At 41.7% G+C, this 16,955-nt stretch overlaps 3 protein-coding genes across 4 annotated transcripts in view; all 3 read left to right on the top strand.

Annotated features, from left to right (window-relative positions):
• Nucleotides 1–455: 455 nt before the first annotated feature.
• Nucleotides 456–3,486, top strand: surf2 (surfeit 2). Its single transcript, XM_075455382.1, has 6 exons — nucleotides 456–618; nucleotides 833–984; nucleotides 1,117–1,220; nucleotides 1,681–1,866; nucleotides 2,050–2,189; nucleotides 2,313–3,486. Exons 1-6 carry the CDS (start codon nucleotides 544–546, stop codon nucleotides 2,400–2,402), a joined length of 747 nt encoding a protein of 248 aa, XP_075311497.1. The 5' UTR covers nucleotides 456–543; the 3' UTR covers nucleotides 2,403–3,486.
• Nucleotides 3,487–4,658: 1,172 nt separating this feature from the next.
• Nucleotides 4,659–11,826, top strand: surf4 (surfeit 4). Its single transcript, XM_075455864.1, has 6 exons — nucleotides 4,659–4,888; nucleotides 7,016–7,202; nucleotides 8,332–8,408; nucleotides 8,498–8,541; nucleotides 9,331–9,517; nucleotides 10,443–11,826. Exons 1-6 carry the CDS (start codon nucleotides 4,841–4,843, stop codon nucleotides 10,707–10,709), a joined length of 810 nt encoding a protein of 269 aa, XP_075311979.1. The 5' UTR covers nucleotides 4,659–4,840; the 3' UTR covers nucleotides 10,710–11,826.
• Nucleotides 11,827–14,120: 2,294 nt separating this feature from the next.
• The window catches only part of ass1 (argininosuccinate synthase 1), a 29,862-nt gene continuing 27,027 nt past the window's right edge, over nucleotides 14,121–16,955 (top strand). The window contains exons 1-4 of one of the 2 annotated variants that reach the window (XM_075456086.1): nucleotides 14,121–14,240; nucleotides 15,152–15,286; nucleotides 16,239–16,307; nucleotides 16,400–16,588. In XM_075456086.1, the coding sequence (XP_075312201.1) occupies nucleotides 15,185–15,286; nucleotides 16,239–16,307; nucleotides 16,400–16,588 (360 nt within the window). In that variant the 5' untranslated portion in view covers nucleotides 14,121–14,240; nucleotides 15,152–15,184. The remainder of the gene's footprint in view (nucleotides 14,241–15,151; nucleotides 15,287–16,238; nucleotides 16,308–16,399; nucleotides 16,589–16,955) is intronic. The other variant, XM_075456085.1, reaches the window with a different exon arrangement.

Raw genomic sequence — 16,955 nt, 5'->3', positions numbered from 1 at the left:
ATTGCCGCTTACTTGCAGACTACAATTATGGTTTTAGAAAATCACTACAGAGTGGGACCTCGTACTTTTTTGCTCTCTGACGCTGCGTTGTCAGAGTCAGCTGACTGGAGGCTCTGACAGCGCCCGACTTAAGCCAATTAACGTTTATTTTTGCACTGTGACATATATATCGATTTTGTTCTGACATATTAAACCGCCCTGCCGTGTAGGTGCCACTTTGTGAGATCTATTCCATCCAGTTTTGCAATAATCGTGTTTCGATTGATAGTTTTAAGTTATCAGTTTTCTTGCCAACAACACTGAAAACGTCTACCTTAATCTATACATTTTGATTTAATCACACATCTATGTTTGATAAACGACGAGAGGTCAACGGCACAGTTTTATCTTTACATTGCATTTCCTTGCTTTGATCACTGGATGGCGCCGAGATGGCATCTAATGCAACAGAGTCTGCGCAGTCAACCACGTGTAGACAGCTTCCTGTTGGGGAGGTGGCCCGATTAACACACAAAATCATCTGTTTTGAAGTGTTAGGCCAAAATGGATGAATTACCTGCGGACCTCAGAACATTTCTTAATAATCACCCTTTTCTTCAGCTTACAGATGGCAAAAAGGTTAGCGAGCAAATTACATCATATCACACGATTACACGTGTACTCGTGCAACGTGATGCTAGCAGTGTGCTAATTTACCTCTTCAAGCCAGTAATAAAGATTAAAGTGGGGGTCATGAGTTGACCAAATCTAGAAATTTGTGAAATATTGCTAAACCACACGAGTAACAGCATTAACGTACCACTCATATTACCAATGTTGTGTATGTTTTTAGATCAAATGCACTTTGAATGGCCACGAGTTTCCCTGCAACCTGACGGAGCTGCAGAAGTTCACACAAGGGAAGAAATATGAGAAACTGAGTGCTGCTGCAGAGTTCAACTACAGCCAGTATGAGCCACACGTTGTGCCAAGCTCAAAGCAGCCGTAAGGAGACCATCAGTGTTTCTGCATTTGTCAAGACTAACCATAACGAATACTTTCTGCTGTTTAAGGAGTGTGAAAACACACAGAATATGTGTGAGTGTACTTAATAATGTTCCTTGTCTGTTTTTCTAGCAATCAGCTCTTCTGTAAACTGACCCTGAGGCATCTGAACCGGCAGCCTCATCACGTCTTAAGACATGTCAACGGGAAGCGCTTCAAGAAAGCCCTTTCTAAATGTCAGTGCCTTCCTTATCTGCATGCACCACTTTGTCGCAGGTTGCAAATGAATCACTGACATGACGGGATTTTACACGAATCTGTACGGAAGTCACACAAACTTATGGAGTGACGCTCGTCATTCAGGAAGGAAATCAAAGCTATGTGATGCATCCGCTGATAAACACATAATTCTGTGGTTTCACTCTCTGTTGACTTTAGGCAGTCTGCTCTCACTTACAACCTTAAACACATTTTGGGATTTTACTGTGCTTGCAAATATACGAAACCACTTAGATTTCATACAGATGGAACCTATTATTCGTAGCAGGTTATTTGTCTCTTAAGTAAGACTACTTGTGAGCTGAAAACATTTTCGAAAAGTAATTCTGAGAGCAGCCTGACCTACAGCAGGGTTTGATATTTCATTTCAGAGTTATTGGATCATTTACTAACACGACTGCCTGTTCTCTGCTCTAGATGAGGAGTGTGTACAGCAGAAGATTGAATTTGTTCCAGCCAGGCTGAAACAGAAAAGGCCCAAAGACACGGGAGAGGAGATGGGTCGAGGAAAGGCCCCAAAACATTCGAACAGCGCGTTGGAATCCTCATCCAGCGGCGAGGACCACAGTGACTCAGAAGACAGCATGAGTGACCTCTACCCGCGTCAGTATATCTAATGCACACACTGCAGATTTCTCTGTCCACTTTTGTTAGGCGGTGTGGCTGCTTGTCACGTTGGCACAGCAGTGAATTTGCCTCTCTATTATACCTGAGGGCAGTACATGTAGACTGGTGTCAGTCACACTTGTGCTTTAATTTGCTTAAACATCGTGTGTGTTCCCACAGCCACTTTGTTCACTTTAAAGAGTCCTGCAGAAGAAAGTATGGAAGGTGAAAAGGAGGAGGGGGAGGAGGACGACGACTTCCAAACAGACGATGACGACGAAATGGAGGTGGACAAGGAGGTGGCGCAGAAACGCAAAAAGGTACCTAAAGAGGACTCTCTGAAATTATATTTATGTTTGGAGGCGGTGACATTTTGTTTTCTGAGGTCGGAGCGGTGTTTATCCTTGACTGAGGTGGATGCTCTAATTTCATGTGTCCTACAGGCCCAGGGTGGTGGCTTTCAGAAGAAACTCAGAAATAACCGATGGAAATCGGGACGCAAAAAACACGGAACAGTCAAAAATGGAAAGTAAACTGCGAAGGCACACGTGAGCAGTGTTTCTCCACGTGGTCCCCTGTCGGGAGGCAACACTGGCATCCGGCTCAAGAGTGTTACTTTGGAGCCAAAGCAGCCTGACCTCTAAGCCCACATTGCTGAGGATGTTTCTGATTTTTGGCAAATGTTTTTCTGTTTCCAAAGTCATGGTTGTCGCGCAGCTCCTCGAAGGCTCGTGTCACGTGACACAGAAAATGCTGTGACCGTGTGTATGTGGCGACTGGACTCGTGTTTTCTGGTTTGCAGTCAAGTGCATTTGTAAATAATACAACTTGGTTTGGATTTTGCAAATGTTGTCCGTCTTTATTTTTTTGTCAGACTTTCAACAAGGCGCACACTATAACTTCTGAATGTGAACGCATAGTATCCAAATGAAACATGTTATTGCAGACATATCATATATCATTACATATTGTTTTTTTTTGTTTGTTTTTCAAAGTATTTTCCAGAGTGTACCTTTACCGTGGTACTTTTACGTAGTGTTATCAACAATGTTTGGATTATAATGTCATGAAACCAAAGTGGGTGCACCCTTTTCCTACATGTGGGACTAAAAGACTTGCAGCTGAACTCCCAAGTATAAAATATTTGCAGGTAAAGAACTCTTTATATGAACAACTCATCATACTCTTGATTCAGTGACTTAATAGCTCTTCAGTTATCTAAGGTTTTCCTCCCATGAGATGTACAGCAAGTATTCCGACAGGTTGCACCAGAGTTCAGACATCAGATGTTCTGAAGTGTGCTGTTACAGTTTTCAGTACAGGAGCAGGACAACCACTTGTCAGCGATGAATATATAAAGTAAGTACATGTACACCCCATCCCATGAGTCAATTGTCTTTAAAGAGTCATCACTTTTTGTATGACGTTATTAGTCATGCATGGTTGTAGAGAATGTTTGACCAATTCTTTATGAATTTGCTTCAGTTCATTGAGGTTTTTCAGGTATTTGTTAATGCACAGCCGTCTTATGGTCCCACCACAACATTTTAGTCGGGTTGAGCTCAGGACTTTGACTGGACCACTGCAACACCTTGATTCTTTTTTTTTTTTTCATGTTGTTGTAAATTTACTGCTATTTTTTTGGATCATCGTTCTGTTGCATGAACCTATTTGAGCCAAGCTTTAGCTGTCAAGACAAATATGGACTCATATCTGACTCTAGAATACTTCATGGCCGACTCACTGGCTACTAGTCTTGTGGTTGCAAAAAAAAAAAAAAAGACCAAATCATCACTCCTCCACCACTGTGCTTCATGGTTGGTACGAAGTGTTTGTGCCGATGATAATCGCAAAACGTGATGCTGTGCCTTATAACCAGACATCGCCACTTTGGTCTTATCTTATCTTAACAAACAACATTGTTCCAGAAGCCTTGCAACCCAAACAAGCCATACTCCTTCAGCCTTTTTCAAATTATATTGTCATGAATTTTCGTATTCAACATGCTAACCACAACCTGTAGAGTCTGAGATGTAGCCTCATGCTGGTGATCAGTTAATTAAATGATCATAAGAGCTTGAATAAGGGCAACTGGACTTGGATCTTGGATCTTGAAGACGTTTCACCTGTAATCCAAAAGGCTTCTTCAGTTCTGAACTAGTATGGCGGGGAGTATCAGCTTAAATGCATCTGATTAACAGCAGCCAGCTCCTACTTGCCCTCTTAATTACAATGAAAGCAGGAAAGGTGTATTAAGTTTTCAAACACTGCTTCTGTATTTTGGCTTTTTTTTTCTTTGTTAAATAGATAATGCCACAGTGTAGTATGTGCTGCTGTTCATCTATAGTATTTAAGGTCTTGACACTTTATTTAAAACCTTATAACTTCCATTTGTTGCACTTTCTTTATTTACATCTGCTCTAGTTAAAACCAGTTCAATCAGCTACAACATGCCTCTTTTTTAATGATGTTTCATTATCAAAAGAAAGTATATTATATGCTATAGTAATTCAGTCTAATGGGCATTCAAGTATTTGTTGCTGTCTAATTTCTTTGGGTTTTGTATGCAGGACTCTTACCTTTTAGGGATGTTACTTTCATGGCTGAACTGCTACATTCAGTTATGTGTTTGAATACTTATTCCGCCATTATAAATGGATGTATACATTTGCTTGTTTACCTGTGCAGAGCCTTAAGCAAAGATTAGTGACTGTGTCGAGACCCCGCAGGGCTCAGTATACGTGGCATACAGCGGTTGCAGTACCATGTAGGGGGGCTCCTCTGTCTCGCTCGTCAAATCGCGGGGCATTGTGGGGCGGAGGCGGCCTTTCTCTGAGTCCAGGCGGTCGGGAAATCTTCAAGTAAATAACTGGGGGAGGAACAGTCTGAACGCAGTCTGCGAAAGAATCCAACACATCAAAACCGTGTTGCGCTCAGCCTTTAATATTACAAGCTGTAATATTACAGAAATATGGGGCAGGAAGATCTAATGAACAAAGCCGAAGACGTGGCAGACCAGGTAACTTGAATTCTAGCACGATAACGCTAGCGGCTGTTAGCATGTTAGCTGCTAACTTGTTTGAGGTGATTGAGGTAAAGCTCTTGGGCGATCACTTGAGAACTTTGGTGACTTTCTTTTTCGTATTCTTTCAGCGTACTGGCGGCATTTATCGTGGTCGTGGGGCAAAACGACTGCATGTTTACGCGTAATTTGATTGGAAAAATGTAATGTTTTAGATGCCTGGTCCTGTCATGTGTCTTCAAGATGGATTTGATTGCATTATTAAGACACCGACATGATGAAACTGACAGTGATGAAACTGGCTAACACTTAATTGCCAGGAATGAATGCAGTTGGTTACTTCATTGTGCCTACTAGTTAGCTGGTCTGTACCTATATGGTTTACTGAACAGCCTGGCTTGGCTGACAGTGCCACTCTGCAGTTGTGAAATCACTTTGATTAGCACACGAGTGTTAGCTAATGTTGTTTTTCAGCACTCTGATTGTTCAATTGCTGTGTGTACATTTGAGTAACGTTTAATAGAAACCCAGCGTGTGCATGTGGCCTCTCCCATTACCCAGCTCATCCATGAACTGCGTGCCTACACTTTACGCCACATATGGTTTTCCAAACGTGATCTTTCTTTGCAATTCGAGCTGGAGTGGCTGTCGTTGATGCTCTGGTCTGTAAGACGTGAACTAAGATCGGCTTTCAGGACTCCCTCGGACCCGTGTTGGTGTGTAAACTGGGAACCCCCCCCCCCCAACTCCTTGTATGCTGTGCCTTTTTTGAGAAGTTACTGGCTCACAGTGGCCATCTGTGCTGCAGTTTTTTTGTCCCACATTAATACAGAAATGTGGGCCATCTCCTCTGAGTGGTTCTGTGAGTTCAAACATCAAGGCATGTATTCTACTCTTTGCGTTTGTTGCAGATGTGTCGCTTGAACTCCTTCTACATGTCTTGTAAACTCACCACTTCCATAATTTAATTACACCTGATTGATTTCTACGCCCCCCTGTCACGAGTGCTGTTTGTTCCAAGAAGTCTGTGAAGAGGAACACAGAACAGTGTTTGCTTTTTGAGAAGCCCATTACCAGGCTCATCCCTCAGTAATTGGTCCTGAGACAGCATTTTCCTCAGACATCACACATTCAGAATTGTCTATTTCGGGGCTGTTGCTGCAATCTTGGGCTTACTTGGATTGGCTCAGAGATAACCCATTCATGCCCCTCTCGGCCGCCTTAGTGGGAGTTGGTGGATGCTGATAGGCTGCCGAGGTCTGACTCTGCTGATGTGGACTGCCGACTGGGCGGGACAGGGGTGGGGGGGCAGGCCACTGCTGCTCTGCTGGGAACTATCTGCAACATCTGTGCATAGAATAGAGCCGAAGGCTGTGCAATGTTTTCCTGTTTCCTTTTTGTTTAAACACTCAGCGTTGGTCTTTTTTAACAGAAAGTATCTCTCTGGGGTTTAAGTAAAAGTCCGTAGGCCTCATGTTTTCTTGAGATATGTATTCCTCAGCAGTACCCATTGCCTTCTTAAACATCTGAAGTCAGTGACCACTTCTGTTGAAAACAAGTGAAATAATTTGCTTGTTTGTGTACAGGAAGTTTGTAATGGGAATGAACACCCATAGAATTACCTGCTTTTATCACAGTTTTCTATATGTCGCCTCTTTTTCAGTCATTTTATTAAATTCATTTAATCTTTATCATGATCTTTAAACAGCAGGCTGTCGGACTAGAGTATGAAAAATAACATTTTTCATACATTCATCATGCTTTACACTCTGGGTTAGGATCCCTAACTCCCAACAAATTATGTTTTTTCCACATTTCATTTGCCATTTATAGGGTTACAAATCCATATAATAACAGTAATAATGATAATGAGGCACCTGTGAGAGTTGGCTTTTTTATGTTTGAACAGTGTTGGCGGAGTAATGCTGTCCCTGTATGTAATTATTTTTTTTTTTAAATCAACGTTTCCTCCCAGAATACAGGGAAGAGAAGGGGCTGTAAATATTCATGATTTTACTCTAACAAAAGGCTTACACTGTCACAGAGTGATCACACCCAGCTCAGTTGAATGCTGGATTTTCCACCTTGATTTGTTCATTTTGTCCTTTACTCTGTGTTTCTCAGTTCCTGCGGGTGACCAAACAGTACCTGCCCCATCTGGCACGTCTGTGTCTCATCAGCACTTTCCTTGAGGACGGGATCCGCATGTGGTTCCAGTGGAACGAGCAGAGAGACTACATCGAGGCCACCTGGAATTGTGGCTACTTTCTGGCTACCTGCTTTGTGCTGCTTAACCTCATTGGACAGCTGGGTGAGTGAACGGGCGGCGGCGTATGAAAGCATAAATGCTGATTAAGATGAACAGGTGGCACTTTGGTTGAAGGCATGACGATGACACAAAAGCTTTGAATGTTCTTTTATGTTTTGAAACTGATATCCTAACGCTGTTCACATATTCGGCACATACAGTCAGTTCAGCCACACAGTGCAGCTTAACCCACAGACCTGCGGTCAGTTGTCTCTCGTGAAAGCAGTAACGTTAGGTTTGAATAAAAACTTGAGATCATTTTGGAGCTGTTGCTGTTTAAAACGGATGTATGTAGTTTTACCTGACAGGTGTTTTCTGCTGCTCTGGCCGATCTATATTATCAGAACGGGTTGAAAAAAACTGAATTGCCTCCGTCTGCAATGCAGCACAGAGGACATGAAATTAACCTAAACTAGCTTGGACCGGTTTAGGTTAAGTTTCGCCATTAAAGTGGCAGCAGAGTGTACGTGTAATTCTGTGGCACTTCATTGAGACTGAAACTGAGTCAAAATAAGGGCTAATCTGTTCAGTGAAGGGTTTCTATTGTGAGCCAAGTACACTTGAGCTTCATTGCTACAGTTTGCTTAATATTGTGAAATAAGCCAAGCACCAGGATCGTCACTTTACCGATGAAGGAACAGTCGTACAGATTATAGGGATTTATTAAAGGGAGTCAATCTATAGTCACATATCATGAGTTAGATCAGTTAGATTTTTATTTTTTAACCAGATTTATCATAAGATTTTTCTGGGAGTCGTGTAAAAACCAGAATATGAAGCTTGAAGTGTAATCACTGGAGGCAGGTGTGTTTGGAAAATCTTCTCGGTATCGATGATTTGACAGACTTTGATATAAACGGTATAAGTCAGTGGAGCTGCTCTGCTCCATGTTTTGCCTGTCAGGTGAAATGGCATTTGTCTTTGGGCAGATGGAGCGTCCCACACAGCTCCGTGTGACTAAAACTACGTTGCACTGTGCTGGCGACGGGCCTGCTTTTAGAATCCGTTTAAGTAACATTGTAAAAGATGCCGCTAAAGTTGCCGTTTGGCGTTGTGAGAGAGAATATAATGTGTAACACCTTGCTCTCCTAATACTTGCCCTAACGTCTGTTTGATATATCTTTCCTAACAGGTGGTTGTGTCCTCATCCTCAGTAGAAATTTTGTACAGTACGCTTGCTTTGGATTATTTGGCATCATAGCGCTACAGGTGAGAACACTTTCATTCCTCACACTGTAATGAATAAAGGCAACATTTTCATGTGTGTGATTTTAAAATATCCTCATGTTTCCCACCAGACTGTCGCATACAGCATTTTATGGGACCTTAAGTTTTTGATGAGGTAGGTGTTACCTGGCACTGAATACTAACTCTTCTAATTACAATTACTACTTTAATCAAACCAAGATCAATTCTGTTTTTACTGTTATTTATAGTATGTTTTGTTTTTTTTGTGCTATACCCACTGATGAACCCCCAAACTTGCATTACTCACCTCCAAGTCATGTATTTCGATCTTCTGATTCAGGTTCATATATGAGGATAAGCATAAAGATGTGAGGTCGTCGGAGGCAGAGCCATTAGCACATGTTTGATGAAAGTGTGTCAGGTTATTTTAATGCTGAAATTTGAATCGGTCAGAACTGGCTTATCAGTTAAGGAAAATGTATAATCGTCATGTTGGAGATAACAAAAACCTTTAATTTGCATGTTGTGGCAGTATATCAGAAAAAAATGCCAGTTTTTTTACCAACATGGTCATAATCACTGTAATCACTGTGGTCAAGACCTGTGATTTTTATTTTTTTTTATTTAAACAGCAAGAAGCTGGATGAATCATCCATCTGTGGGGACATCTGTTAAGTACAGCGCTGCGTTTGAGTTTCTCTTTGTGCGTTCTGTGGACTCGACACTTATCCGTTGTTTGCTGTGAGGATTAGTCAGAAAGTCAAGAAGTGTATCAGTCGTGTAATCGAGTGGTTTAAAACGCGTAATTTAGATATAAGAGCAGATTGTTGTAATGACATCATGGTCCGATGATTAGTTTGGCAAAGGAACCTTATAGCATGGCATTTTTCTTACGTCTGACTGGACCACGCAGAAATGAAAATCAGTTCTTCCTTCCCTATAGAAACCTGGCCCTCGGAGGTGGTCTGCTCCTGCTGCTGGCCGAGTCTCGTTCAGAAGGAAAGAGCATGTTTGCCGGAGTCCCCTCCATGGGAGAGAGCTCACCAAAGCAGTACATGCAGCTGGGAGGCCGAGTGCTGCTAGTGCTCATGTTCATGACCCTGTTACACTTTGACTCCAACTTTTTCTCCGTAAGTCGCGCCGCGATCGAGCACCCGTTCATTTCGTAGCTTGCTCAGGCAGATGGATTTCCTGCCATGGAAATGTGCTCTATTCCACCACCAAAGCAAATACTTTTAGATTGAATTTACAAACCAAAAAGCATCACATTCACAAAATTCACAAATTCACAAATAATTCAATATTGTCTACATTAAGCTATACAAATGTTAAAAGGCAGTTTCATTGAGGGAAAAAAAAGGTTTAGTAGAATGTTTCTCTATTCTGAGGTACTCTAAAACTCATACATGCATAATAAGTGAAAGTGAAGAGGTTCACTTTGGATTTGCCATTTAAGTGAATTCATTTCACACTAATGGCATAAAAAGCACTGGTTGCTTGTAAAGTGATACATAATTATTTTGAGTAAAGAGATCTTGATCAAAATAAACAGACTGTACTTAAATGTACTTAACGACTCTAACAGCCAGCTGAACATGGGGACTATTGTCATTTATACAGCTCGTAGGAAGGCTCATATCTGCTACTGCATGATGTCAAACCTTCATGAACCATCTTGCAGCTGCCCAGTTATCCCACCAGATAATCAGTGCATGTCTAACTTCTTATTCTGAAGTGTGGAACACATTGTTTACCGCAACTACTACTTTTTTTTTTTTTTTTTAAATGTAATGTTTATTTAATAATGGGTCTCATTGATTTATAGTTCTCCAGATTATTTTGTTTATATGGTGCATGTCTCTCTTGACACTTGGCATTTAGGATACAATGAAATCCAATCGATGAGACCGATTTTTAAGGTGGTTTTGATGTAGCCACAGCTTCTTACCAAATCTCCCGAGAAGCATGCTAATATCAGATGTGAAGAAGGCCTTAGTATAAGTGATATCACAAAGCAGTCCCTCACCTTTGACTTTGACTTTTTTTTCGCCACAGATCCTGCAGAACATGGTGGGGACTGCTCTCATTATTCTGGTGGCCATCGGCTTCAAAACCAAGCTAGCAGCGTTGACCCTCGTCTTGTGGCTTCTAGCCATCAACGTCTACTTCAACGCTTTCTGGAGCATCCCCGCCTACAAGCCCATGCACGACTTCCTCAAGTACGACTTCTTCCAGACCACTTCGGTTATTGGCGGCCTGCTGTTGGTGGTGGCGCTTGGCCCTGGCGGGGTGTCCATGGATGAGAAAAAGAAAGAGTGGTAGGCTAAGAATCACACAGCGCCACTGACTTCCCCCACCAACTGGGACACAAAGACCTTCCCTCTCTTCTCGCTCTCCCCTCCAGGGTACACAGCCTTTTTTTTGGCCAAATCCAGAGAAAACGGCTCAACCATCGATGAACTATTTGTTTCTATTTTCATCCCAACTGCTAACTTTTGTTGTTTTGTTGTTGTTGTTGTTGTTATGGAACATGCCAGTGTTCTTTAAAACCTTCCTCTTGTGTGTCACTTTTGTCACGACAGCAAGAATAAAAATGCCGTTTGTTTCAAAGTGCGAAGAAAACAAGCGATAAGTCGTTCGGCGTGGGGGAGGAATGCAAATAATTCTTTGTATTTTACAGGTCTTATGCCATCATAGGATCGTCATAGAATAATTTTCATGTTTTCTACATAAACTGGTAAATTAGATGGAGTGCAGCCTTTAAGGTTCTCCATGGATGCCGACCTTTTTCGACCCCTGGAGTGTCGGAGACTCAGGCCTCCCACCTGGGGCACTGATTTGACAACTACTTGCCTCGACTCTCCAGCTTTCATCTCCAGTCTGTTTTTTTGTTCGATTCTCTCTCCAGCACTGTAGTGTCTCTTACATTTGTACACCTTCAGTCTCAGCTGACTGACGGCTCTTGTTCGTGGGCAGTCGAATCTGAGTGGGACGTGTACATTGTTTGCTAAGTGGTGGATTTGCAGTCGTCCTTGATGGGGGGGAAAACTTCAAGTTATTAGCTCCAGGACTTGTTATCAGGCACTTTGTACTGTATGTCTGGCAAATGCCTAACTAGTGAACTGATCTGATTTATAAGGATAATTCTAAGGAGGGGGAGGCTCAACATTTGTGAAACATTATATTCTGGTATCTAGAGCAGCAAAGAGGATTAAGCATAGTCTCCAGACACCTGGACTTTGTCTTTGTTCATTGTCTTTTCTGTGTGAAAAATCTAAGAGAGCAAAAAAAAAAAAAAAAAGTTGAGTGTATTAATTTTCAAAAGGTTTATATTGTATTTTTGATCATGTGTTGTTTTTTTTTTTTGTTTGTTTGTTTTTTAATTTGGAAGTTCACAGAGAAGAAATAAATATTCAGAAATGTGAAGATGCTGGCCACATGACAGTCTTTCATGTCGTATTCTTGCAGGAGATCAGTGGTAACCGGCAGAGCCAAGTCCCTCTTAAGTCCCACATGCAAGTGAAGCACACGTAACAGTGTAAGCATGTAGTTTGGTTTCAACTCTGTTTGAAAACATCAGCTTAAAAGAAAATGCTTATCGTGTTAAACAATATCCGTCTCGATTGTGCATGGGTGTTAGATTGGACGTTTGGTTCCCAGCCAGCCTCCACTAAGTCAGGGTAGATACTGGGGGTAAATACCGACCTCTAATGGACTAACCTGGTAAAAGTTTATTTCACTTGTTTGGTAACCCATTTTCAGCATCGTTGCCAGAGTACAACATATGATACATGCATATTTCCACATTTGTTAGAGCACTGGAGGATTTTTGGTGTTGCAATGGGCTTAAGATTGCTGCTTGTTCAGTGTGGAAAGCTGCTGAAAGGAGGTAGAAAGTGAACACTTCACAAGCTTTTACCAGACTACTCCCACCTGTAATCTGTTTGCCAAGAAAATAAATAAATGATTTAGATGACACGGCAATGATATAAAGGATTTTCAGAAAAGATGTCATGGATTTTGTGGAAGAATCCACTAGCTTTTGAAGCCAGCGTCTTTGCCTTTCAGCAAAGCGATTATGGGCAGAAATGATCTAGCTGAAGAGTCGCAACAGAGAAACTACGTGTCATGTCTGTTGGCTACTGACATGTGACAAGTCCTGGTTGCTTCCTGGTTTCTGATCATGACGACAGACGCTTACATGTCGATGGCATCCTCATTAGTCATTTCCTCCAAATGGAACCAGAGACAATCTGTGCCCAAATGTTGATCATCTTGTTTTGACGTGTTAACCGTTGTAACAGCGAGAGAACAAACAGTTTCCTCTTTTCAGACATCAGTGGTACATTAACAATGGCTTTAAATAATCTTTCAGCCAGAAATGTCAGATGGCTTGATGTCTTTAGCCGTTGCATCTGCCATCAGGCTCTAATTGAGCAGCTTCTGGCTAATGCAGCTAAGTGGCAGCTGGAGGACCTCTCATCTATGCCTTTCATAAGACGACAGTGTCCTCTCTAACACTGTGTTCACTTATAAACACACGCGTACACATTCAACTGTGGTCAAATGAACCTGTGTTGTCCATAACAATCTCAGGAAAATAAAGATGTTTATTTTAAGATAATGGTTCAATTTATCTCATCAACAGGATAAATGAACCAAGTCTCTCTGGAAAATGAGCTTTTATCTCAATAACAACATAATCAGCTCAAGATAATGTTATCAAAAACAAGAGCTGCAGGCATAGCAGTACTCTGCTTCTGACTGCGAACAAAGTCAGAATGTACAGCAACTGGAAGTCTGATTTCAGAGCTTTTCAATGTGACATATCGCTTAGAGTTAAGGTTGGAAGTCTTTCCTCTAAAGGAAATATGCGTTCAATTATAAACGCCAGTAAAATATCTTATTCGGTCTGCAGGAAAATTCGTGCTTGTTAATCTTATTTGCTCAAGTTCCAGTAAACGCCTCCAAACTCATTGGACAACGCTCCATCCTGCAACAAGATAATGATTCCACACATACTGCTCAGTTTCTTTAAAGATTAAAAAATATATAAATCCAACTGAGCATGCCTTCCATGTGCTGGAGAGGAAACTTATTGGGACAAGCCCCTGTAAGAAGCAGGAGTGGAAGGTGGCTGCAGGAGAGGCTTGGCAGAGCATCCCCAGAGACTCTCAGCATCCGGTTATGGCTAATAGAAGACATTACACGCAGGTTTAATGCCAACACTCACTCACTGGCTTCTGGAGGAAACTGGAAAATGTATGTAAGAAGCAAATACACCATAGCATTAGAGAGCAAGGACGTAATATTACAAGTACAATTGTTTTGTGCATATATATTTTTAAAAAAGGATCATTAACTTGTTATATTTTGGGGAAAATCTCACATTCAGAGTCAAATTTAAAAAAAAAACACATCACTAATTTAAAGTGTTTGAAATAGAACTTAAAAAGGTAAACGTTCACGTTCAGTAAACAACAAAAAGTTTCTTTAAGAATTGTGATACATACATGGTTGAAGATTCAATACATTGTGATATATTAATCTATATTTTTTTACTGATCTATATCTTGTTGGAATGTTTTATATATGTTTTATAAAAGAAAATATTTTTTATTTTTTATACATATTCTAAATTGTCCCTAGGGGTGAGTGTGAGCGTGCATGGTTGTGATGGACTGGCGTACGCTGCCTCTCGCCCAATGACAGCTGGCATAGGCTCCAGCTCCAGCTCTGGCTCCAGCCAGAATCAGTTGGCTCGTGAACCGAACGTGCTGTTGCACCTCAACTCCCCACACTCGTCACTAACCAGCTACGGAAAACCACAACATCCAAACACTTCTGTGGTAGGTACGCAGTACTTCACATTTGTAAATATCCGTATTACGTTTTAATAAACAACACGTGGTCGTGGTGGGCGCTTTGATTTTAGCCAGTTAGCGACCCATTGTCACCGACCATTTCAAATGTCGTGATGTATAGCTTCAACTTTGTGGCGTCTCCCACAAACAATAAAGCCCACTTAAACGCCATTAAAGCCTCGCTCGCTCTGCAACTGATGCAACGCCGACGGTTTGAAATTTTGAACCATTTACAATAACAATAATCTCCAATCGTCCAATTATATTATATTATGCATTTCCTCTTCCTTGAGAGACGGGATCATCTTTTTGCGGGAAGACGTATTCTTCCACAACCGCTGATGCACGTGTGCACACAGCAGGGAAATTGGGTTGATTATGAATGCGTGAAAACCACCTGTAGAGACCTCACCGTCCTGTAACCGTATTTTTTTGTTTTTCTCTTTGCTCTTTTACGGATGAAATAAAAGGGTGACATTTATATTAAGACAGATTGATCACAATATGATGCTATTCTTACTATTGGGTTGAAGCTGATAATTGATTAAATGACTATCATTTGGTTTTCAAATAAAAAAAATAATTTATAAGATGGCAGAAGATCCTGAAAAGTACCTCCTGTCCACAGCGACAGTTCCCGTGTTGTCTGTTAAGAAGTTGTACTCCTGCATAAGCAGTAAGTGGTCATATTAGAAAAGCTGAATCCATGCTAGGATGTTTACGCACAAAATTAAACAGTGACTTGTTAAAAAAACTCTTATAGTCTAAAACTGTTATAGTCATTTTGATTTAACAGGAAGTTGTTTCAACTTGGAAGTATACCTTGGTTGCATATTGACCTTTCCTTAACAGCGGGGCTACAGTAGCCGCTCTAACCGTCACTCTGCTGTCATTTCTCAGTTTTTCTGTCTATTGAGGCTGAAAGCGATCACCATGTCGAAGGGAACCGTGGTTCTGGCCTACAGCGGCGGATTGGACACTTCCTGTATTCTGGTGTGGCTTAAGGAACAGGGCTACGACGTGATCGCATACTTGGTAAGGTTTCAACACAAGTGTGTGTGCAACAGGTGGCTTCGTTGTCAGCCAGCTGCTTTTGCATGTCAAGTTAGCTTATACAATTTGTCATACAGGTATTAGTTCTCTATAGGCTGTTCCAAAGAAAAAAACTGTCTGGTCAGTATGTACGGCACCGGTCATTTCCAATCACAGGATTTGGCTTGATAATGAAAGCGCAAATCTAGCTGGATTTACTTTTGGCCCTGGTGCAACAAAGCACTGCAAGGCAAACAGATTTTCTAGTTGAACTTCATTCATGGGGTTTGTGGTTCACTCTGGGGGGGGATGGGTGTTAGTCAGTCAGTCAGACTGCTGCGGCTCACGAGACGCAAACCCCCAAGTGGTTTCTGGCTGTTGCTCTAACGGCAAGGAGAAAGGACACCGAACCGATGCAATATTTGATTAGAAACACTGCAGTTGCTTGATTTTGCCGAAAAATGTCATGATCAAAAACACAGTGTCAAGAAATGTGTGTGTGCTAGTGTGCATGTTAAGTAATATTCAGCTTTGTTTTTATTTTGTGTGTTAGATTTACTCGGTTATATGAATAGACAGAATTTGTATTGCAAATAAAAGACTTCAACGTTGAATGGTATTATGAGCATATATGAGTCATGTTTAGTAGAATTGAGAAGGGAAAATGTTCCCTCGCTCAGCTCAGGAGGTCTGAGGGCCTCTTCATGCCCTAAAGTGGCCTTCCCACTTGGTTTCAGTCGTGACGAGGTTGTTGCACCTCCACAGCAGACGTGATCTGAATTACAAGTTGGCAGATTGTCAGAATGCACAGGCACGTGCCCCGTGTGTTTACGCATTTAACACAAATGCCTGTGAATCAGATTGCTGCTCTGTTTTGGTTTTTTTTTAAATGTTTTTTATAACGTCAAATTGCAAATTTGAACCACTTTGCTGTGGAATCACTGTGTCATTGCAGGCCAACATTGGACAAGACGAAGATTTTGAGGATGCTCGGAAAAAGGCGGAAAGCCTCGGCGCAAAGAAGGTGAGGGGAGAATGAAATATGCTTTGGATGGATGTGAGAGACTTTAGAAAACTGTCAGAGCCACAGCTGTTCAACAGTGTTGTTCTGTGTAGGTTTTCATTGAAGATCTGCGCAAAGAGTTCGTGGAGGACTTCATCTGGCCTACAGTGCAGGCAAATGCGATCTATGAAGACCGGTACCTTCTGGGCACCGCCATAGCAAGGCCCTGTATTGGCCGCCGTCAGGTCGAGATTGCACGCAGAGAGGGTGCCCAGTTTGTCTCCCATGGAGCTACCGGAAAGGTAAATCAAACCCAAGAAACCCTAGGTGCATGATCCACTTGGAAATCCCAAACAGGCTTTCCAAACACAGACTACATAAATGGGTCACCAAACACTTTGGACCACACGTTTACAGGGTTGAATATTGTTGGGTCTAAAAGTTAACCCAGCTGAAACACAGTTCACTCAAGACAACCCCAAATGATCAACAAAACACACAGTGCACAAGATTGTATTTTTACTTGCAAGAGGAGCCGGACGGAGTGACAGAACTTACTCCTTCACCCGTGCTCAAACGACTCCATCCGACTTTCCCCGTGTAGTTCTTTTTATTACACAGCTTAGTTACAATCAGCATACGTAAAACAATCTTGTGAGCAAGATGCAA

Source organism: Odontesthes bonariensis, chromosome 22 (assembly GCF_027942865.1).
Source record: "Odontesthes bonariensis isolate fOdoBon6 chromosome 22, fOdoBon6.hap1, whole genome shotgun sequence".
In the NCBI taxonomy this organism is placed as follows: Eukaryota; Metazoa; Chordata; class Actinopteri; order Atheriniformes; family Atherinopsidae; genus Odontesthes; species Odontesthes bonariensis.
The sequence above is the reverse complement of the archived record's forward strand: the minus strand, read 5'-3'. Positions and strand labels throughout refer to the sequence as shown.

Coding starts and splice junctions, on each gene's coding strand:
- surf2 (XM_075455382.1), top strand. CDS start 544: ATGGATGAATTACCTGCGGACCTCAGAACATTTCTTAATAATCACCCT. Junction 1,221..1,680: donor CAAGAAAGCCCTTTCTAAAT/GTCAGTGCCTTC, acceptor TCTCTGCTCTAG/ATGAGGAGTGTGTACAGCAG. Junction 1,867..2,049: donor CATGAGTGACCTCTACCCGC/GTCAGTATATCT, acceptor GTGTTCCCACAG/CCACTTTGTTCACTTTAAAG.
- surf4 (XM_075455864.1), top strand. CDS start 4,841: ATGGGGCAGGAAGATCTAATGAACAAAGCCGAAGACGTGGCAGACCAG. Junction 8,542..9,330: donor GACCTTAAGTTTTTGATGAG/GTAGGTGTTACC, acceptor CCTTCCCTATAG/AAACCTGGCCCTCGGAGGTG. Junction 9,518..10,442: donor TTGACTCCAACTTTTTCTCC/GTAAGTCGCGCC, acceptor TTTTCGCCACAG/ATCCTGCAGAACATGGTGGG.